The sequence below is a fragment of the Cibotium barometz genome, chromosome 4 (assembly GCF_041138505.1).
Source record: "Cibotium barometz isolate CiBa-2024 chromosome 4, ASM4113850v1, whole genome shotgun sequence".
In the NCBI taxonomy this organism is placed as follows: Eukaryota; Viridiplantae; Streptophyta; class Polypodiopsida; order Cyatheales; family Cibotiaceae; genus Cibotium; species Cibotium barometz.
The window spans coordinates 58,991,327-59,014,718 of NC_141049.1; the positions used below are offsets into that span (position 1 = coordinate 58,991,327).

At 47.8% G+C, this 23,392-nt stretch overlaps 1 protein-coding gene across 3 annotated transcripts in view; it reads right to left on the reverse strand.

The window, feature by feature from the left end:
- Positions 1-23,076, reverse strand: part of LOC147639443 (putative serine protease EDA2) — a 198,474-nt gene extending 175,398 nt beyond the window's left edge. The window contains exons 1-4 of one of the 3 annotated variants that reach the window (XM_086791418.1): positions 22,537-23,076; positions 20,828-20,953; positions 20,579-20,734; positions 10,567-10,749 (exon numbers count right to left, since the gene is read on the reverse strand). In XM_086791418.1, coding sequence (XP_086647544.1) covers positions 10,567-10,749; positions 20,579-20,734; positions 20,828-20,953; positions 22,537-22,710 — 639 coding nt within the window. In that variant the 5' untranslated portion in view covers positions 22,711-23,076. The remainder of the gene's footprint in view (positions 1-10,566; positions 10,750-20,578; positions 20,735-20,827; positions 20,954-22,536) is intronic. The other 2 variants (XM_086791411.1, XM_086791426.1) reach the window with 2 other exon arrangements.
- Positions 23,077-23,392: the final 316 nt, after the last annotated feature.

Sequence of the window (23,392 nt, forward strand, 5' to 3'; positions counted from 1 at the left end):
AGCAAGGAAGAGTGCTAGAGAGTACGAGGAGATGTGTGGCAAGAAGCCCACTTTAGGCGTATTTTATAGGTCTCCCCAAAAGCATGTGTTTTTATGTGTTGCTTGTGTTTTTTTTTTTTTTCCAACCATGCTAGAGGGCTTTTATAAAGCCACACATAAAGCTTGTAAAAAGCACTCTTTTATAAAAAAAACACATAGGCCACACACACAAAGTCACATATAACCTGTAAAAACCACATGCTTTTTTATTTTAAAAAAACACGCTTTTTGAATTGTTGTTTTTAAAACCCCTCGATGTAGGTTCAAAAAACGAAAAGCAATGCGTGTTTTTTGTCTTAAAAAAACAAAGGCTAAAAACATTGGAAGCGGCTGTTTTCTATTCACCACCTGTCGGCTATTCACTTTTCGGTTTTTTTCTGCAGAAATTCGTTCGCCGACTTCTTCGAATAGACGTGACGTCGCCTGAGCGATCACCAACCAGCCCTCCTCTACTCGCCATCAGTCTTTGCTGCTAATTTCTCTCTCACAAGCTGCGTAGCCTAAACAGCCGACAAGCATACTCTCCCTTGCTTTCTCCCGCTGAGTCATACAGTCGGCAGGGTCTCTCCTCTCCTCTACTCTCTTTCACTTGCTAATTCGCAGCCAATTACACTCATGCTTCTCTCCTTGCCAATAAAGAAACTCTTCACTTGCTAAGCAAAGCGACCCGTTCCATGACCACAACCCACTTGGGTTCCAACAATGCAAAAACAGCAGTATACATGAAAAAAAAACAGCAATCATCTTGAACTCATACCTCTTCCTTTGACCTCCTTCTTCTCTACCTACTGACTTGCATGCTCTTTGAGGCATGCTCTGATACCACTGTCAAATACCCATAAATCTCCTCAAAGAAAGCTCCAATAACAAGACTCGAAACTTGCAAAGCAAAGCCAAATAACGTGAAGGGGGTGCATGCCTGACTCACCACCCAACCTTGACAGCCGTGGGCAAAACCCACAAGTCTTTGCTGTCCCCACCAAGCCACGAGCCAAGCTAACTAGCAAGACGTACCGACCAATCTCTACCCCGTGACGTCCCATACCGCCACGGAGCTACCCTCGTGGGCCTCGAGACTACTGTCGGCCTCGGCTACATAAAGCAGGTGCACGTCTGCACTAGATCCAGGCTCCTAACCATAGAGCTCTCACAAAGTCATGCAAGACTCTATGAACTATTGACTAACCTTGGCCACCCTTTTATAGGCTCTTGGCCGGTCATCAGGCGTCCACACTTGAGCGCCCGCCTTTCCATACTTGGGTGCCCGCCCGTCAGTCTATCCCTAGCCCAACTCGCCAATCAACCTGCCTAGCTCCAAGCTTCCCCAAGCCTCGAAGTTAGTCTTGTGTGCGTGTAGCACACAGTAGATACACTCTATGCACATGACAGTTTCACACCTATGCAAGGGCTGGCCACCTGCTGGCAGCTAGGCAGCATCTGTGCCAACTGTGAGGGCTGCCCCACACATGGCCGACAGGCTATCTAGGGCCTTAGGCCCTGTCGGCTACCTGTCCAGGGCCCCTAGGGCTGGGCGACAGCCCAACCCAAGGCTGGTGGGCACAGCCCAGGGCCCTCCTAGCCCCTTGGGGGTGGTTCTACATCTCCTCCATGCCCACGGCAAGAGCCTTGGGCTCTCCTCTAGGGTAGCCCTATGGGCTGGCCCATTCTCTACATGCAAACCTACATGCATCTATAGATGTCCGGCACCCGATCGCAGACCAGATACTCAGATCACCTGACATCATTCCAAAGCGAGACTCGTAGTACGGACCAACACTGCTTCATGTGCAAGACAATACAGACCTGACCTCGAACACACAGAGTGGAACCCTGGCTGACTCGTCTCGAACAACTGGGCTCACATGGCACCAGTTTCCACTCCAGGTCCTGCACCTTCTTGTTCAAATATGTCTGTGGCATCCAAGTGCGGGATGCACGTGACAACATTGAGGTGCATTATCATTATGTTAGCTCTGTGCAAGAGAGATCAGCTTGGTTTATGTGCCTACACATGACAACATGGTAGATTTGTTCATGAAGGCTCTTTCTTGTGAAACGTTCGAAGCTTTCCGCCGCAAAGCCTTGGGCTTATTGCCTTTTGGGGATCGATCAACCATATTCCTATAGGAGGAATTTGTAGACTGTATGTCATGTTGGTAATATGTGAACTCATCTAGGACCAGGCCGAGGCACTTTTTCCTTCTTTAGGAGGCTTCTCCACCCCACCCGCCCCCCCCGACCATCTGTGCACCCTCTTATCCATTTTTCCCCTCACCGTCTCTGCGATTGAGGAGAGGAGGGTGAAGTTCGGGTATCATGCTCGTGCTTTTTGGACCCACGCAAAAGACAGGGTCACGCTGCCCGCATCATTGCAGAGACAATGTCGGCAAGCTCAGGGTCCAAATGGTACTATTGAGTCCATCCCCCCCCCACCCCCCCCAATTTTCCTAGTAAGTAGCTTCCCATAGATTCAAATTCAATCGGTGAATCATTAATAGCGCCGAGGTTGCCACTGGCTGGGAAGAAACCCCCAACTTCCCCGCCCCCTCCAAAAGGTGTGTGCCATTGCCACAATTCCTACAAACAACTTCTCTCGACCAGTCCCCTAACCCCTGGGCCCTCGAATTGAGGCAGCAACAAAGAGGGTTTGGCAACATATGTGAGACCTAGAGTGGATGGCTTTTTGGTTTCCTTTTCTTCGGCACTAGGATCTCATGGAGAATGGTTTTCAGTCCGCCTTCAATGAGATCATGATCTCTAGCCTCATGTCAGAAGGGCTTTTGGAGGGGCTAATTCCCAAGGAAGGTGGTGACCGTTTGGAGGTATGACAATGGCACCCCATCACCCTCCTTGGCACTGCATACAAAATCCTCGCCAAAGCCATCAACCACCGCCTTCAACCCCACCTTCCAGAATTGATTCGTGGCACCAAATAGGGTTCATCCAAATATAGGCATCTTGGATAACATCTTCACTTTCTTGGAGGTGACCACCACGGCATGCCTCCGCCGGGAGGATATGGTTGTTCTATGCCTATGACAGAGTAGATTGGTCTTTCCTATGCTTCGGATGGGATTCCCGGCAAGCTGAATCGACGGAGTCTCTGCGCTTTATCTCGCTGCCCACATGCAGATCCTCATTTAAGGGGCCAGATGTTGGAAATTATTTCATCCCTAGATGGACTTTCCCATGCATATTCATGCTTGTATCTGGCTCCATATGAAGCCCTGCATTGGCATATCTTAGCAGAGATTTTTCAGCATTTTTTCTACCATTTTTTCTACCATTTTTTGGTATCTTTTAGGCATTTTTAGCATTTCTTTGCTACAGCCAAGCTATCGGCCTGCTCCAGCTGGCCGACTAGCTCCTCTCCCACATATATATAGGTGGCTTAGCTTAGCATCATTATCATCTCATTTTTCAGCTTCTGCAATGATAGGCAACATCTACGGGACCTCCCTCATGCTGCTCCACGTGATGTACTACCTTTTTTGGTGATATTCAGCAGTGATCTTCTTTTCTCCTTTATGCTTGTTGTCCATATACAGTGTTGTGCAATTCTTGCAACATTTCTGAGTGGGTATTTCAGCATAGTACCCATTCTTACATGGTATCAGAGCGGGAAACATCTACAGGGACCTGTGTTTCTTTTCCCATGCTGTTGTTGCCTATTTACAGCATATAGGAGCTGTTTACTGCCGCGTTCTTCATCAATAACCTGCGTTTTACAGTGGAGCTGAGGGACTGCCTCAAGTTGTCACTAGCCTGGACATTTCCAAGTATGAAAGGGGACTGGTGGACTCCAGGATGCCTAAATATTTGGAAAGTACAAGCTTTGGGAATGGGGGATTATCCTAGAATACAAAGGACCAAACTCCTAAAATTTAGGAGAGTTGCTATTTTTGGCCCGACTCCGATGGAAATTCTGTTCACGTCATTACATCTGGAATTGAGCAGATACCAAGAGTTGGCAAAGTGCCTATGACAGAATGTCTACCAGTTGGGATATTTTTAGAGATAAAGTTTATGGAAGGACCCATCTCTTAGATTGGGACATGTGGCAAGAAAGTGGACCAAAGTGAGACAAGTGGCCTGACACTTGTTAGAAAGTGGATCAAAGTGAGACAAGTGGCCTCACACTTGTCACTTCAACTATTGTGTGGCTCTCCACTTGTCATTGTAGCCTTCTCTTGCCATTTTAGCTCATGGGAGGCCCAAATCTATAAATTGGAGCCCTCTCTCTTCATTAATGGAGGCTCTCTTGCTGCACACTAGCCTCTACCACTGTTACAGGCTACCCTGATGATGGTTACTCTCTCTCTCTCTCTCTTGAAGGCTGCCCATGAAGAATACCGGCTGTTGGGGACTGTTTTGGAGGCTTCCATCGTGAAGAAATACTGAAGGCAAGGGTATTTAATCATTTATTATGATTTCTAGCCATTGTACTTTTTGTACCTACTGTACCAGCCATTGTATTGGTTGTACCAGTCCTTGTACTTGCTATACCACCCATTGTACCGACTACCAACTTCTATACTTGGTGTACCAACCACTGTACCTCTTGTACTAGTCACTGTACATGCTGTACCAACATTTGTACTTGCTGTACCCACTGTACCAACCACCGTACCGACTATACCAACCACCGTACCTGTTGTACCAACCATTGTACTGGCTGTACCAACCATTGTACCTGCTGTACCAGCTGAATGGAGAGTTGTACTTGTTGTACCAGCTCTATTGCATGAAGACCCGTGGTTTTTGGGAAAGAATCAGTACCCACACGGAGGTATATGGATTATGTTGTTGGCACAGCATTTCTACACCCTGTGTTCCGGCTTGGTAGCCTCGTGTTGGGCTGTGTTATGGCATTTGTATATGGATAATCCGGCATCTCCCGTGGGGAGAGTAAGGCCCTCAAAGCTTGTACATGATATTTTTCTCCTTGGGTAATAAAATACTCCAGGGGAGGGGTCGGCCCATTCCGGCCTCTATGTGGTGTCACATGTGCAAGATCCATTTTCAGCATTTGTGGATGTTTTGTCCAGCTTTTATGTTTTATGCAAAGTGATGATGGATATGTGTTAAGGTTGTGGCCATGTTTAAGTGTTTTGATATGCTTTGATGGTATCAACAAGTGTGTCAAAGGCCCTAGTCCCCCGAGCACTCACCGCCGCAAGTTACACAAGTGCTGCAGTTTCTTGCTACTGTAGGCTGCGTTTTCTGCATTTTTACTGTTATTAGCTGAAACCCTCTTCATAGGTGCTGAGGATAGGAACTCTGAGATAGTCTGCTTCTTCTATTTTCAGATTCCCACCCTCCCTTCCCTTTCTTCTTTCTCTTGTTGTGCACAGCTTGAGAGGAGGTACTTTCCTTTTTTCAGTTGACATGGCTTCAGGAGACCCCTTCTCCTATCTCTTCTCCCGCTTCACAACCTGGATCCCCTACTCCCACCGCTCCAGCGGTGGTTCCTATTCCCAATCTTTCCTCTCTGAGTTTCTCTCATCCGGGTCTTGCTCCCACCCCTGCCAACATATCATCCTACAATCCTCCCCAAATCAATGACTCCATGAAGCTTACAGCAACCAACTATCATACTTGGTCTTTCTACACTCAGTTGTTGCTGGAAGGAGCCGTGTGTGGATGGCTATCTCCACACCTCACTTGGTGGATCCTGCTTTGCAAAGCATATTGGATGCTCAGGCTCATCTTATCATCATCCATTGCATGACTCCATCCATACAAGCACAACTTGTCTCCTCTCGGAGTAATGCTCATCAGATGTGGGCAAAGATCCAGAGGAGGTATGGGAGAGTTTCGACAGTGAAGATTGCCAAATTGGAGTCAGATCTGGAGAAGCTTACATGTCACGTGCATCCCGCACTTGGATGCCACGTAGACATATCTGTACAGAAGGTGCAGGACCTGGGATGGTAAACTGGTCCCATGTGAGCCCAGTTTGGGACGAGTCAGCCACGGATCCATCCCAGTCGTCCGAGGTCAAGGTCAGGTGTGCACTGTCCTGCACATGAAACAGTGCCAGTCCGCGCTGTGAGTCTCCCTCTGGAATGATGACAGTGATTCTGTGTATCTGGTATGGTACTGGATGCCAGATCATTGTGTAGGTAGTTAGGGTTTGCTTTTAGGAAAAGGGGCCAGCCCATAGGGCTACCTCGAGTCTTTGTGTGGGCTTGGGAATAGTGTAAAACCACCCCCATGAGGGCCAGGAAGGCCCTAGCTGAACCCACCAGCCATGGAGAGGCTGTAGGATAGCCCTAAGGGCATGCCAGGGGCAGCCGACAGCACATCTAGCATTATGATGGCTGTAGGGCAAGTGTGGGGCAGCCCACACAGGCTGCCCAGCCCTAAAAACAGAGGGGATTCATTGCCCAGATCTCTGGTGAATCATGCGCCTGATGCCCAGCCAGCCATGAAATGATGCGCAGCTTTTTATGTGCTTTACAGCATTTAATGCTGATTTTACAGTCGTGGGCAGAAAATATGCTAGCCGCCTGGATTAATGCTGGCCAACTGCTGTTTATGGAGTAGTATAAATAGTGAGCCCACAATCCCATTGAGTCATCTCATAATTCACCAAGTGCTCAAGCAACCAAAGGGCCAAGACAGCCAAGGGCTTGCTAACGCAAAGGGGTGAAGGACTGCAGGTCAAGGGCAGAGTTACCTCAGCCAAGAAAGGTCAAGTTTTCTGTATTTTCTTTTCAAATTTACATCATTCTAATAAAGCAAATACACCATCCGTGGTGGGGGCCCTACAAAGGGTATTTGGGACCCAATACTGTGTCCTCTCCTCTCCCCCTCTCTCTCTCTCTGTTTTTTGCACATCTTCATTCAGTTTTGTACGTTAATTCCGTCGCGAAAAGTGTGCTGATTTCTGAGCATTGAAGTTACCAATCTCTCCCGAAGCTTCCGCATGTTACATTACCATCACTGAGTCAAATGACTTGATTGAGAAGATTGGAGAGTTCTCCCGTATCAAGCTGCAACTTGAGGAGTACGGGAGCACCATCAACAATCCCATCCATAAAATTCTTGATAAGTTGCCTGCTTCCTTTGATTCTTTTATGGATAATATTTATTTCCGTGATCCTCTCCCCCCTTTTGAGGAAGTCGTGAGTTATCTCCATGACAAGTGCATGCTTCGCAGAAAAGGCAAGTCGGAGTCTGTTTTTGTTGCCTCTAACAAGGGCAAGGGCAAAGGCAAAGGCGAAAAAGGAAACTCCAACAACAAGCAGCAGAAAGTCACCAGAAAGTCATCTTCTAACGACGACGATTCCTGACAATTCTAACAGCATCAAGGGTTCCAGGATGAAGGAATCTTGTGAGTTTTGTGGCCAACTTGGTCATTCAAAGGCCAAATGTTTTGCCCGACAGGCTGCTTCTTTCACCCACGACAGATGGCTCAAATACTTCACCAACGACAGAGGAGAGTACAAAGTCTCATGCTAAGATGGCTTTTCTTGCTGTCTAAGATCACCCTGTTCTTTCATCTTCATAGGAGCAGGATGAGTCCATCCTGGTGGTCACACAGGAGACTTCTGATTCAGAAGTAAGTGCCCTGGAGGATTATTTACAGGAGTTTCTAACAGAGACCTTATCAGTTCCTCTAATCCCTTTGGATGAGTATCTTCCTTCCCTTGTGCTGTTCCATGCTGATGCTATTATTGCAGATTTTCTCTCCTCTCTTTCAGAGGAGGATAATGGTTCTTCTACAAAGCAGGTGGATGATTTTGTTGAGATATCCTCACATATTCTGGAGCTTCCTAATTTGGCGGCTTCTCTCCTGGCAGTTACTTCTCCTTCTTATGTTTCAGAGGAGGCATCTTCCACTATCTTGGAGCCTATCTCTACTTCGAACCTGGCAAATTCAGCTATCACTGATGATCAGTTTGTTCCAGTGGTTGTTTCAGATTCTTCTTCTTCAGAGGAGGATTCTACTTCGGTCCCAATACTTGTTGCAAATGCAGAGGAGGTACCACATTTTTCGGAGCTATCTATGGTTCCATCTCCTGAGGGCTTCTCTCTCCAAATTGATCCTGTTGTTTCGTTTTCGATATCTTCTCGTGGCTTCTTCCAGAGACCTTCTAGATATTCAGATGTACCATATCTTCGCGAGCTTTGTGCCTTTTATGAGGAGGTTGTTCCTTCAGACTCTTTGGAGGATTTTTTGCAGCGTACCGGAGTTGGTCCACACATCTAGCACTGAAGAGGAGGTGTTGGACGCTGAAGAGGAGGTGTTGGAAATTATTTCAAACCTAGATGGACTTTCCCATGCATATTCATGCTTGTATCTGGCTCCATATCAAGCCTTGCATTGGCATATCTTAGCAGAGATTTTTCATCATTTTTCTACCATTTTTTTGGTATTTTTTAGGCATTTTTAGCATTTCTTTGCTACAGCCAAGCTGTCGGCCTGCTACAACTGGCCGACCAGCTCCTCTCCCACATATATATAGGTGGCTTGGCTTAGTGTCACCAGCCTAGACATTTCCCAGTCTAAAAGGAGTCTGGACTCCAGGATGTTTAAATATTTGGAAAGTACAAGCTTTGGGAATGGGGGATCATCCTAGAATACAAAGGACCACACTCCTAAAATTTAGGAGAGTTGCTATTTTTAGCCCGACTCCGATGGAAATTCTGTTCGCGTCATTACATCTGGAATTGAGCAGATACCAAGAGTTGGCAAAGTGCCTATGACAAAATGTCTATCGGTTGGGATATTTTTAGAGATAAAGTTTATGGAAGGACCCATCTCTTAGATTGGGACATGTGGCAAGGAGGTGGACCAAAGTGAGACAAGTGGCCTCACAATTGTCACTTCAGCTATTGTGTGGCTCTCCACTTGTCATCGTAGCCTTCTCTTGCCATTTTAGCACATGGCACTCTCTCTTCATTAATAGAAGCTCTCTTGCTGCACACTAGCCTCTACCACCGTTGAAGGCTGCCCTAATGATGGCTACTCTCTTTCTCTCTCTCTTGAAGGCTGCCCATGAAGAATACCGGCTGTTGGGGACTGTTTTGGAGGCTTCCATCGCGGGCTGGACATCGGCCACCTATTCAAAGCAGAGCCTTCTTGGGCAAGCTTGTCGTTCGTGGCCTCCGGAGGCCAGGTGGAAAGCCCTTGAAGGCTGAAGGCCTTTCTTCTCTCACAGATTTCAGCTTGCACCCCCTCTAGATGGCCCTAGACATCTAGTGTGTGGTGGATCCTCACAGAGGCCTGTTCTCATGATCTCAGTTCCTCTCTCAATGGCCCCTTCGGTGGCCCGTAGACATCAGCCTCGCTGTCGGCACTTGATTGGCCATCGGAGGACAGCCGGCACGGTGCACATGTTGCAGCCACCCCATGGAGACGCAGAGCAGCATTGCCTTCGAGATTGTCCCACAGCGCAGCAGGTCTAGCTGAGGATTCTCGGCCTTTACACGATAGTGTGGGCTGCTCTGTGCACTGTCATTTGGGGAGCGGTAGCCTGGACGACAAAGACCGGCCCTGCCCATTTCTATGAGGAGGCTGCAGGGGGGCAAGCCCTCCGACTTTTGCACTACAGGATAGAGACTATTGTCACTCCCAACTTATCTGCAGAGACCTGTTCTCTAGGCACTAGTCCAAGATGGGAGATCATCAACACTATTGCTGCCTGGAACATTTGGCAGGCCTGTTGCAGCGAGGCCATTAAGGGCACTTACAAACACAACCCCCCAACCCCAAGCTGAGTCCATCCGCTCCATTTGGACCAATATCATTAATACCCTCCACGTTCTATGGGTAAAGATGCACAAGAAGATGCAAGGTGGATCGGTTCGCATGCGTAGGCTGCGAGAGGCTTTTTTGAACACATGACGCTTGGGTCCCTTTCACTTTAATCAGGACAGCGAGATCATTTGGCATTACAGGCCATCAGTGTGCCACCACCCCACCCCACCCCCATCCCTTCCCCCCTTCCCCCACCTCCTCCTCATCCTCCTCGTATGAGGTACTTTCCCTCCAAGAGCGGCCAGCCATGGAGGGAACCACCCTCCTCAGTTTTTACTTGACCTCTTTTGAGGGTTCTGAGCATGTACTTGTAGCCTATGGCTGTTTGTTTTAACTAATAGAGGACCTCTTTCCCGGGGGGGAAAAAGATGGTATAGTTTTTAATATTTCTCTTATTACGAATTGAATCTAACCTTAGTGCATTTTTGTGATGAAATCAAGTCATAATGAAGAAGTTGAAAAGGATAGCATGTGAAAATTCATAAGAGATGACTTGTGAAAATTCCCCAAATCTATATCCTTATACCAAACTAGTGCTAAGATGAGGTTGTTCCCCTACTGCATCCATAGCCTCCATGAGTCAGCTATGCCACAGTGCAAGGAATAAATCAAAATGTCTCCGTCGCATCTTTATGCGCAAGAGGGCACATTTTTCCATCTTTCTCCATTACAACAAGCATGCAGACCCAAAGATATAATATCAAGTTCAGGATAAACAGCTAATAGTAGAAGATGTCAAGGCTTGGCTAGAAAGCAACCTGTTCATCAAAAGCCGTGTAATTGAAAATGGCTTCCACAACACCTGAGCTTGCAAGACTACCATGTGATAGGTGAGGAAATTTCAGTTGAAACCATGCACTTAATGCTCCCGAATAGGAGACCCCAAAAACAATCCAAGGATTTTCCAGCTCAGGTAAGCTATACCTAGTTCTCAACAAACCCTGCAAACAAGTATCTTAAATTATCAGAATAGCATCACAAAAGTGAACGTAAAACCTACTTCAATGATAACTGATATTAACATACTACAGTGAGATCCATGAATGCCTAAGGTTGCAGAGCATTTGAGCTGATACTGTTTAATTGAGCAAAAATACTCACGCATCTTTCTAGCCTCCACTTGAACAGGAATTTGAAGAGAATGGAGAAAAGTAGGGGGAGGGGCTGCCCCCCCTTTGTAGATACATGGAAGACAGGGAAGGATATGACACAAGAGCGTGCCCTCATCATCAGATTCCCTGATGCCACCAGCAGACAAGCTTGCTTAGACAAACAGGCTGCCCTCAAGGGCACAGGTGTACATGGGGGATGATCTTACCCCAGCGCTAGTGGCACACCAGCATGAGGCGATGCTGACAGTTCATGAGGCCCATAGAGCGAGCAAGTGAGCTATCTACAGAGATGGCAGGGTCATTATCACTAAGCACTGTCCTAAAAAGGGACTCGGTCTATGAGAGCAAACACCTGAGGTTAGCAGTATGGAATTGCAATGGCACCCTGTGGTTAAATCCAGGAGTTTTGAGCGAGATTCTCACAGGCAGGGATGTCATTTTCTATACAGAGACTCATTAGAGCCCTGAGAGGGGTTTACCATATATAGCCAACTATGAGTGGGAGTCAGCTTTCCAAGGTGAGACCCCCACATCACCAAGAGTACGTGGCTCAGGAGGGGTAGCTGTCCTTTTTAGACCCCATCTCCAACAGATTCTCAGCGTCACCGGGCAGGACAAGGATGCATGGTATCTTTGGGTGCGGCTATAGCTTAGAGGTGACAGTCATCCACATTGCTCAATGTTATTTTGCACCGAGCCACTCCCCTTACGCCAAACAACATGGCCAGCCACCGTACTTACCATTATATGGGGATATTATCAAGTTCTGACAACTGGGGGAAGTCTTCCTGCCGGGGGGGGGGGGGGGGGGGGGGGGGGGGGGGGGGGCTGGGGCTTCAATGCCAGGGCACAGGGAGTCAGCACGTCCCACTACTCAATCTGAATGACCCTATCAGGCTATAGGAGCTACACATCATTGACACGGGGTTACACAAATCATCACATGAACGTGAGAAGGTCACAGTGTATGGGAGACATTTCTTAGGACTAGAAGCTGCACATGGTATTGTTATCTATAACGGGATGTCCCGAGGGCCCTCCTCCGAGACCCTCACCTCCGTCCCTTACTCATGAGGTACCAACACCGTGGACTACTTGATGGGATCTCCAGCCTTGGCACACCTTCTCCTTAACTTGTCCATCCTGCCACCCCCCTTTCAAGCTGACCATGCCTACCTCTCTTTCACTTACTTGCACACCACCCCACCACCAACACCCCATGCTCACATTACACCCAAGTCCATTTTGATCACGAGCTTGACCCTATTTACTCCGACCACATCTACCACCAACTCCAAGGTGTGGATCCTACTGTCCCCCTAGCCGCCCTCAGATCACAGCTCACCACCATACTCCATACATCTGCCACCACTTCTTTCATCTCCACACGGCGGTCCACTGCCAAGCCACCTTGCTGTTCCATGCCACAAAACTGTTGGTCTGATGACGAATGCCGAGGCACACTCTCCCGTCTTAAGCATGAGGTACAGATTGGGCAAATCACGAAGCGCCAAGCGCAACGGATTTCTCAACGCCTCACCCAATGCAAGAAACGGGAGTTCTATGCTCAGAAAGAGGATGAGTTAAAGGGCCGAACTGCAAAGAGGACTAGAGAAAACTCTGAGAGCATCACCCCCCCACACCTATCACGGTTCACCTGCACGGACACATGGCACTCCTATGCACACTCCCCCTATCATACCCCCCATCAACTACCTCTATCCTCACCATTAGATCCCCACCCCACCGCCTCCACCTTCTTCACAAAGGGCATGGTCCTCAAGGCCATCCATAACTACGTAATAGGCGGGCCCAGGATCACCACGGACTCTGCCGAGTACATCTCACATGCCGATGATACCTGGCACCCCCCTACTAGCCTACATGTTCAATAGATCCCTTTGTCCACTCTTCATCTTATGTGAGCATTTACTCATTTTTTTTTAGGGGGGGGGGTTCTTTTATTCTTCAATTTATCTCCTCCCTACATTTGGATTAATCTTATTGGTCCATAGGAACCTTAACTGGACCATAATCTAAAAATTTGTGAAAATCTGGACCCTGAGGCTAAGGTCCTTTATACCTATTTTTAATTAATTCCAATTGCACATTGGAAAGTTCTTTTTGAATTTCTGTTTCAAGGGAAATCATTTTAGACACTAGGAGGATTTTAATATCCAAAAATATCTCAATTTTGAATTACCTCCCTCTAGACATTTTCTCTCTCTAGGCCAAAATACGGTAAAACAGGATCTTTCTTTTATTTCAGAGAGGGGAATAATAGCGCCTCTTCCATGTTACAGTTTGTTTCCCTGGTCTCCGCCGGGAGTATCTTCCGCTCCTCTCCAGGCTCGGAGCATTGGTGGGCTCGATACTAGAGACGGGCCCCTCAGCAGCTTCAGTGGTGGCCAGAGCAGCTGGGCTACCTTCGGTCAGAGTTTGACATCTTCTCCCTTCCTAAGGTCATTCAGCTACCTAGGATAGGGGGGGTGGATAGATCAGAGAGTGGAGTTCTCGGGGCTCCCGAACCAGTGCTTCATTTGCAGGCAGGTCAGTCATCTGGCCAAGGCCTGCCCTCGCAGGAGACCTCGACCCTCACCACAGCAGCAGGCTACTGATGGCCCGCCCACAGATTCGGCTCGGCAGGCTGCCCTTCATTGTCTCTTTCTCTCTCCCCCCTTTCCTATTGCATGCACAGAAGCCTTATTGTATTGATCCACAGGCCTAAGCCTGATTAAGAACAAGATGCTGATAAATGAGATGATTAAGACAGAGGAAAGAAGAGAGAGAGAGAGAGAGAGAGAGAGAGAGAGAGTTGGTGTCAACCTGGGATGCTTATTTGGCTAGGAGGCTTTCTTATTAGTGTACAGGTTTGCATGGTCATGATCCTTTAGAGGATCTTTTATGGGGGTTTTTTTGGGGGCCATAGGTTCTGTGTGAGCCATGTGGCTGATGTACATTTTTACATATAATATAAAACACCATTTCACGAAAAAAAAAAAAAAAGAGTGTTGGTGTCAAGGTTTTATTGTATTATGATACAAAAAGGTGACTTGAAAGATTGTACATCTTCTAGGTCCTTGGTCTACCCCAAAGGGTGACTTCTGGCCTTCTACATGCCTTGGACTACTGACTTTGACTTAATGCTTGGACTTTGACCTTCTACTTTGACACTGTCTGAACACCTTCCACTTTTGATCTCCACTTCCGAGCCTTGCTAAAGAACTGTGTTGTCCCCATGCCTACTATCCCTTTCCCTTATCACAGTGGCTGCTAGGCCATTGGAACTGATCTAAGAGCTAATGATGTACGGGTTTTGAGTACATACCCCCAGAGAATGCTTTCCTCCAGCTTCACCTATTGCAGACCACTCCATATGCTACCCTGGCTGCATTCTTCTGATGGATCTATGCACCTCCTTGGGACTATGCCTCTGATTCCACTCCATGATTGTGCATCTATTTCAATGTTGTCCCCTTGCATGTATACCCTTGTCCTTGACAAACTGACTTATGATTGATGACTAAGGTTGATCAAAGCACCTAACTGAGGCTGCACCTCCTATTCCCGGGAAGCCACTAAGGTACTTCTTTGAGGACCTAACTTCCATGGTGTCATGTGCACAGTGGGTATCTACCGTGTGCTATACGCATGCAAGACTAGTTTCGAGGCTTGGGGAAGCTTGGAACTAGGCAGGCTGATTGACGAGCTGAGTTAGGAATATACTAACGGGCGGGCACCCAAGTATGGACGGGCGGGCACCCAAGTGTGGATGCCCGATGACCGGCCAAGAGCCTATAAAAGGGTGGCCAAGGTTAGTTATTGGATATAGAGAGTCTCGCGAGTTTGTGAGAGCTCTATGGTCTTGGAGCCTGGATCTAGTGCAGGCGTGCACCTGCTTTATGCAGCCGAGGCCGGCAGCAATCCCGAGCCCCGCGAGGGCAGCTTCGTGGCGGTATGGGACGTCGCGAGGAGGAGATTGGTCGGTACGTCAACCTAGTTAGCTCAGCTCGTGGCTCGGTGGGGACAGCTAAGACTGTGGGCTTGCCTATGGTTGTCATGGTTGGGAGGTGAGTCAGGCCTGCACCCCCTTGCTTGTTGTTTGTTCGTTTGTTTGCAGGATTCGAGTTTCGAACCAAGATCGATCACGAGGGGATCCGTGGGGATTTGACAGTGGTATCAGAGCATACCTCGTGAACGAGCAAGTCGGTAGGTAGAGAAGAAGAGGTCGAAGAACGGTATGTGTTAAAAAACTTGCTGTTTTTTCTGTGCATACTGCAGTTTTCAGATTTGGTATGTGTTTTTTCTTCATCAAAGAACCCCATGTTGATGGGAGATGGTAGTCTTAGAAGGGTTGATTGTTTTGCAAAAAGTAGGGTCTTTTTGCTTGGCAAAGAAGAGGCCTGTTTTGTTGTGCATACGCATAACTTGCAGGGAGAGAAAACAGAAGGGAAAAAAAAAAGCATAATGCTTTTCGTTGTTTTTTGGCGCATGAGAGAGAGAGAGAGAGAGAGTGGTTGTGAGACGGTGGCACTGGCGGCTGGCGGAGGCACTGGTGGGCTGGCTCTTGTCTACCCAAGTTTGGTTGTCATTTTCGCTGCATATTCTGACATGGTATCAGAGCCCTAGGCTCTAGGAGATCTTGGGCGTTTTTTCTGAGCAAGAGGGGGAGCAACAGGTTGCTGATAGGTGGACTGTTTCGGGCTGAACGGGAAGTGAAGGTGCAAGAGGAAGGCGGGCAGAGGGGCTGGACAGCCACTTGCATATTTTCTGATTTTCTGATTTTTCCCACCCACCCACCCTTTCAGGTTACTCTCCGAGATGGCGGATTTACTCGAGATGGCTGAGAAGCACGTGAAGATTCCGACTCTCCCCACGTTCCCAGTGGATCGTCAGTTGGACGGGTCCAATTATGGCATCTGGAAGGTCATGATGGAGTCAGTTTTGGAGTCATATGATCTTGCTGATTTTATTATCAAAGGGGTGCCAAGGCCGGAAGCTGAGGAAGGGGAATTATTATCGACGAGGAAGGACCGAGAGGCACAGGCACAAATGTGGGACCGTGTCAACGCCAGGGTCCGGTCGTTTATATTCCTCAATTGCACACCACAGGTGATCAACCATGTGAAGCACATGACGCTGGCGAGAGGCATATGGGAGCACTTGGCTTCTTTGTACAACAGGGTGTCACCCATGAAGCGGATATCCTTGGAAGTGCAGATGCAGGTTATGAACCCTGCAAAGTCTTCGACGATGCGGGAGCACATTAACAAGCTGCAGGCCCTTCAACAGGAAGTCCTTCAAGCTGGGAAAGAGATATCATCCGAAGATATGGCCATCACGTTACTTTCCCACTTGCCTGGTCAGTATTCTGCTTTCTATTCCTCGTTGATCACTAGTGGCAGGCTCAGCACCATTACTTGGGAGGAGCTTGTGCCAATGGTCCTGGACCAGGAGGAACGTTTCACGAACCCTCCTCACGGCGGAGGTTCGGAGGCCTTAACTGGCCAACGGTCGAAAGGCCGTAATACCAACAAGGGCAAAGGGAAGGCTTCACCAGATAAGTCTTCCGAGAAGAAGCCTGATCCAGAACGAGAGAAGCTGAAGGCCGAAAGATCGTGTAATGATTGTGGCGAGAAAGGCCACTACTGGAGGAAGTGCCCTAAGCGGACAGGGAAGAGTGCTGATTCCTCAGCCTCAGCTGCGGAGACTCCGGCATTTGTGCACTTGGAGATGGTGGACTCCGATGATTCATCATCCTCGAGCGAGGAGGCAGTTGGCTTCACCGCAAAGGATACTCGGGAATGGATTCTCGACAGTGGTGCTTCCAGGCACATGACTCCATCCCGTGACTTCTTCCTGGATCTGAAACGGCAGTCAGGTCGTATCTTTATTGGCGATAACTCCACTATTCCGATTCATAGTGAGGGCCGGATGGAGATCATTCCCGACGGCAAGGGGGGCAAGCATGCTTTCCGTGTTCTTTATGTCCCTGCTCTGGGCTTTCATCTTTTGTCAGTGCATGAGGTATGCAAGACTGGCTTTCGGGTGGAATTTGAGGAGCATTCAGTTGCTCTAAGGGACCGTGAGACAGGCAAAGTTGTTTGGGAAGGCGGTGTGGAGAACGGCATCTACAAGCTCTCTGCACTCTCCTCACTGACAGGCTCTCAGGTCGGAGATTTGTGGCACTTTCGTTTTGGCCACTTAAATGTGGATGCTTTGCGACGCGCCTTCCGGGACCAGATGGTGGTTGGCTTGCCAGATGTTGGTAGTAGGCAAGGACGCTGCAGTTCTTGCATACGTGGTAAGCAGCACAGGGAATCCTTTCCGAAGCAGGCTTCCAGGCGGGCTTCGAAACCTTTGGAGTTGATTCACACTGACTTGTGTGGACCACAGCAGATACCATCCTTGGGAGGATCTCTCTACTTCATGCTGCTTGTTGATGATTGTACCAGATTCACGTGGGTCTACTTTCTTTCACAGAAGGACCAGGCTTTTGCTCGGTTCAAGGATTGGCACGTGATGGTGGAGAAAGAGTCTGGATTTCAGGTCAAGACTCTCAGGGCTGACAAAGGAGGGGAATTCTCCTCGACTGTATTCTTTCGGTTTTGTGCAGATCATGGCATCAAGAGGGAGTTGGCTAATACCGGATCGCCTTCGGAGAATGGAGTTGTTGAACGTAAGAACAGGACTGTGGTGGAGATGGCGAGGACTATGCTGGAGCATCGTGATCTTCCTCGTCCACTTTGGGGTGAGGATGTGGCAACAGCTGTCCATACCATTAACCGCTCTCCGACGACTTCTGTACCCCATATGACTCCATTTGAGGCATATTTTGGCAGGCAACCCGATGTCTCGCACTTCCGTGTCTTTGGGAGTGACGCGTATGTACATATTCCGAAGAAGCAGAGGGGGAAGCTTGACTCCAAGTCCCGCAAGCTGGTATTTGTGGGGTATAACTCTCTTTCCAAGGGATACAGGTTGTATGATCCAGAGAGGAACGAGATTGTTGTCAGCCGGGATGTGGTCTTTGACGAGCATGTTCCAGCATCCACTGTCGACGAGCCGCCACTTCTTGGAGATCCAGAGTCTGATGATGATTCCCAGTCTACCACTCCAGTTGATCCACCTCAGTCATCATAGGAGGTTGAGCCCGCAACTGGAGTTGATGAGCCCCCGCGATCACAGGAGGCTCCACGATCTGTTCGAGTACCTAGGTGGTTGTTAGACACCCTTTGGGAGTCAGGTGTCACGGAGCTACCCTCCGAGTGGACCACAGAGGACGGCCCTCGAAGATCACATCGAGTTCGAGATAAAAGCAACACGGAGGAGCTTCTTCAGGTGAACTATGCTCTTATGTCTCGTATCATGCGGGATAAAGAGCCCACTTCCGTAAAGGAAGCCCTTTCACAGGATACTTGGAGGGAAGCCATGCAGGTGGAACTTGACGCCATCGAGAAGAACAACACTTGGGAGTTGGTACCGAGGCCGTCGAAGCGGTCAGTCATTGGTGTCAAATGGGTCTTTAAGACCAAGTACGCGGCTGATGGGTCGGTGGACAAACACAAAGCCAGGCTCGTGGCTAAGGGTTATGCTCAGCGGCCAGGCATCGACTACGAGGATACCTTTGCACCGACAGCGCGGATGACCACGATTCGGACCGTTCTTGCCCTTGCTTCTTCTCAGAGGTGGCCCGTGTACCAGATGGATGTAAAATCGGCGTTCCTTAATGGTGACCTGCAGGAGGAGGTGTACGTTGAGCAGCCTCCAGGCTTTATTGTTCCAGGATCGGAAGGGATGGTTTACAGGTTACGTAAGGCCTTGTATGGTCTTAAGCAGGCTCCGAGGGCTTGGAATCAGAAGATTAATTCCTTCTTTATTCAGACTGGATTTCAGAGATCGGTTGCAGATCCGAACCTGTATCTCTTTCGGGAACGCGGCATGGTCACACTCATCATCCTTTATGTGGATGATCTCATTCTCACCGGCGGTCATGTGGAGCACATTGGAGTGACGAAGGCTGCCTTGTCAAAGGAGTTTGAGATGACCGACTTAGGCTTACTCCACTTTCTGGCAGACCCAGAGGGGGTTTTTCGTCTCTCAGCAGCGGTATGTTCATGAGTTGCTTGAGGCCTTTGGGATGGAGAACTGCAAGCCTATTACTTCGCCGATGGACCCGAACACAAAGTTAACCGTTACAGATCCTTGTGAGCCAGTTGATGCCTCGCAGTATCGGAAGTTGGTTGGTTCATTGATTTGGTTGCTGAACACCAGATTGGACTTGAGCTTCTCTGCCTCGGGTTTTAGCACTTGTCAAATCCACGCTCTGATACCAATGTAAGGTCTCCATAGACCATGTCCAAGGATCATCTAACCTAGAACTGAAACCCTAACAAGGTTTCATGGACCCGACATCGACATCGCATGACCATGATAGATTGTGGCTAGCAACTCACCACCCAACCGTAGAGTCCTCCAGACTCATCCCCGAGCCTGAGGTCTAATTGTTGCCAGCCTGCTTAGTACCGATGGCCCCGACGTAGCATCCCATACCACTAGGCCAAACCACCCCCCTTGCAACTCCATGGCCATGAGGTCTTGCATCCCCCTAGCCCTCTTGTCTACCACGTGGATACCTCAATAACTCATAAGTGCCCCCAAGGTCACTTATATAGCAATAACCTCTATATAATGGCCCTTACTTTAATCCACTATGCTAGAACCTCCACTATGTGGGAAGCACATAAGGCTGTCCAACATAGGCCAATGGGACATCCCTTTGTATATAGCCAGCTCATGCATGGCTCCTATCTCTAGGAAGTGTCTCCCATATGGTGTGATAGGTGCTATATCCTAAGAGGCCCATTGCAAACCCATCTCATCGAGATCAATCTCGAACAACATGATGGCATCATCCTCGAAATCATACATCAGGATATGTTCCCTCGCTGTGTTCGTGCATTAAAATCACCCAACAAGAGAACATCTCCTTGTTGGGAGAACTCTGCAACGTCTGGAGACAAAGGTGTTCTTGAAAATTGATCAATCCAAGATATCCTTCAAAAACACAAGAGTGCTCCACCACAGGCAGTGGATGTAGACAGTCTATATGAGGTCTCAAATGCGGTGAAGGCACATTGATCCCTATTGGCCAAATAAAGGGCTTGTACCTGAGATGCTGAGTCCTCTCTTTCTTTTAGCTGGGCACTTTTTTCTCACTATATATTTCAGCTACTACGTGGATTCAAAATAACATTGTCATGCCCTTGGACGTTTTTCTTTAGCCAGATTGTTTCATCTTTATTCCATGATACTATTACTTCATGAACGTATTGTAGCACTTTCAGTCTCATAGGTGCTTTGGTCCTTTGTGGAGTGAAAATGCTTTTCATCCCATCACCTTTGCCCTCATACAGTCCCTTCTTTTCCTCTTTTATGTGTGCTTGAAGCTTCAACCTTGGCTTTTTAATTTCCTTCCACCGTCCCTTTTTCCCATTTCAAATCAAATACCCCTTCTTCAGCGTGGCTTAGCAAGAAACCAATTTAAAGCATGCAGTTCTTTGCATACAAAACGCTTTAGAAAGTAGAGAGATCTCCATGATTATCAATATGTAAAAGCATATGCATTCAGGTGAGAAAACAGTATCAACAATAGAACCTGGTAGTAATTACGAAAAGATGCCAAGTCAAATAAGGCTTGATTGGTTGTAAGATACTTCAACTTCTCGGTTGTCAGCTCCATGAATGGTGAGCTTTTACCATAATACCGATGTTCAAGAGTCACTAAAGCTGCTTTGAACTTTTTGGCCAAAACCTGAACAACAAAACAGGGTTTATATACAAATAGCCAATCAGTCAACAAGACATCAAACTTAACTCCGACATGAGCAAAACAGACAATGATTACCCCACTATAGTCATTGGTGATGCCTCCACAAGTCGATTCTCCACAAACTTTCAGAAATATAGGTCCATAGGGAACTTCGAAGTGATCTAAGTATTCATAATACCTCTGCTGAAACTCACGGCGATCCTGCCGAACCACCCAAAAAAAAACAATGATGATGTACTCTTTAATAGCAACTGTGTGATTGCATAAACATGCAGGTACGCATGTGAAAGGCTCCAAGTTGGGTGTATGCTTTCTTTTTTGGGGGGCAAAAAGGAACCTTCTATTAAGTAGAACATTACATACAAGCATAACCTCCTTTACGATGGAGGACTTGTAATAGTACAGTGCCAAGTATATTGACTGAGAGGGATAGGTTATCTCCCCAAGTACACATGACAGCTTCTCTTCCAAGGGGGAAGACTAGGACATGTGGCAGAGAGTAGAGTTAAGTCCTTGTTCAGACCCCATCTTTGCACTGGTACATGTGGATGAGACAAGGATTGCCAGGGAGGAGTTTGATGCACACAGCAGTATGTTACTTGCAGCTAGAGACCTAAGCATATGCAATGTGCATAAAGCTACCTTGCAGATGGGCAGTGGCCATACACGCCCCTCTATGCTGATATCACAGATTTTTCCTGCCTGCGGGATATCCTCCTCCTGGTCAACTTCAATTCCCAGATACAGACCCATCACGTCCGACTTCTGGACTTTGAGGAATCCATTGTGCTACATGAGCTGGATTCAATCGATTTGGGGATCCAGAGGACCAGGACACTTGCCACACCACCTCCTTTGGCAAATCTCTTCTCAAGTTAGGATCTGCACATAGGCTCATCATATATAATGCCATGGCTAGATGGCCTTCTTCAGGGGATGACCTTGTTTCCCACATGGTGGAGACTCTGGTAGAGTAGACTATCTGATGAGCTCCCTGGGATTGGCCCACCATATCCATCATTTCATCACCCCACCCCCTACATGTCGCTTATCATCCATAACTTTCTTTGTCCATCTTCACCATGCACACACCACCCCCACCCCCCCCAAATAGTTCATCCACTCATTTACACACACGTCCACTTCCATCATGCTCTAGATCACATATAACGAAGCCACCTTTACAATCATCTCTACACGTGCCCCTCTTGCCACCCTCACTTCTCAGCTCACTACCATCTTGCATAATTCATCGGAGGCCTCCTTTCCTTGCCCACACTGCTCCACTGCCATCTCCCTCTTGCCTGGGACAAATGACGGTATTCCATGCAACTCTGGCCTGAGTACCTGCAGCACAGGCTAGGCCAGAACACAAAAAGTTTCTGATCAATCTCCTCAACTAATTTATCACAACAACTCTGAAGGCTAGATCCAGTCTAACACAGCTCCAATATGAATGCTTTTTGTGTATGCTCATGAGAACTAGTACCAAAAGCTACGTGAAAGATATGTCAAACCCAACCTGGCAATCTAGATATATGGCAATAACGCCCCCCTCAATCCAAGTAAAGCCAAGCTTCGCACCCAATTCCAGTATAATTCTCTTGAATATGCCTCCTTGAGAGGAGACAACAATATTTAGTTGGTTTTCCCAAAAACAAAACTGGTGGGTTGTGGATGTATGGGCTGTACAGCGAATTTTCATGAAAATGATGAACTTTAACATGGAAAATATTCATTGAGGTGCAGAGCCTCTCGATTAAAGAAACGTTTGCCCATTGCACCTGAAGCGTGAAGTGGTCGATGCGTTGGGACATCCACCTGGGGTCCTCTGTGAGGTAGTGGCTGCCGGACGATAAAACGCCAGCTCTGAAGAATGGGGAGAGGGCGGACGCAAGCACGGTACGAAACAGCAGCATGCCAACGATCCTGATGACGAAGGACGGGAATGGTGCCATCGCTACTAAGTTGCTCCTCACTCAGTCCGAAGTATAATTTGTGCATGGAAAGACTGACCTTGGCCACCTGCCTGTGCGCTTCTAGGTGTCCAGCAGGGAATGGAACGTAGGAATACTACTGGCAGAGCTGCGTGTGATTCGTTTTGAGGGCATTCAAGTGCAACTCAAACAGGAGTCCATTGAGAGAGAGAGAGAGAGAGAGAGACGGTCCATTGAGAAAGCGAAAGGTCCATCGAGAGAGAGAAGACAGAGCAGAAAAGACACTACTAAAGAGTGATTCGTGAATAACTGGATGTTTCTCCTTTGAGTTACGAATTCCTTCAAGAAAGTCACATCCTATGGCAGTACTTCTTTACGGATGTCATGTATTTTTCGTAGTTTAGGTGGAGGGTCTAGATTTAGTAGCAATTACCCCTCTCTCTCTCTACTTTGACACTGCTCTATAAAGCAAAGGTGCCTATCCTATAAACCTAGCCTTTAAGTGGAGAAAGTGGAGAAAGTAGAGGGAAAACTTTTGAAAAGGAGAAAGGAGAATAATCTTAGCCTTTATGTAGAGAAAGGAGAATAATCCTAGCCTTTATGTGGAGAAAGGAGAGGGAGAACTTTGAAAAGGAGAATGGAGAAGAGAAGAGGGTGGGGCTCACAATTAATTGTCACCATCAAGTCATTTGCTCATTGAATG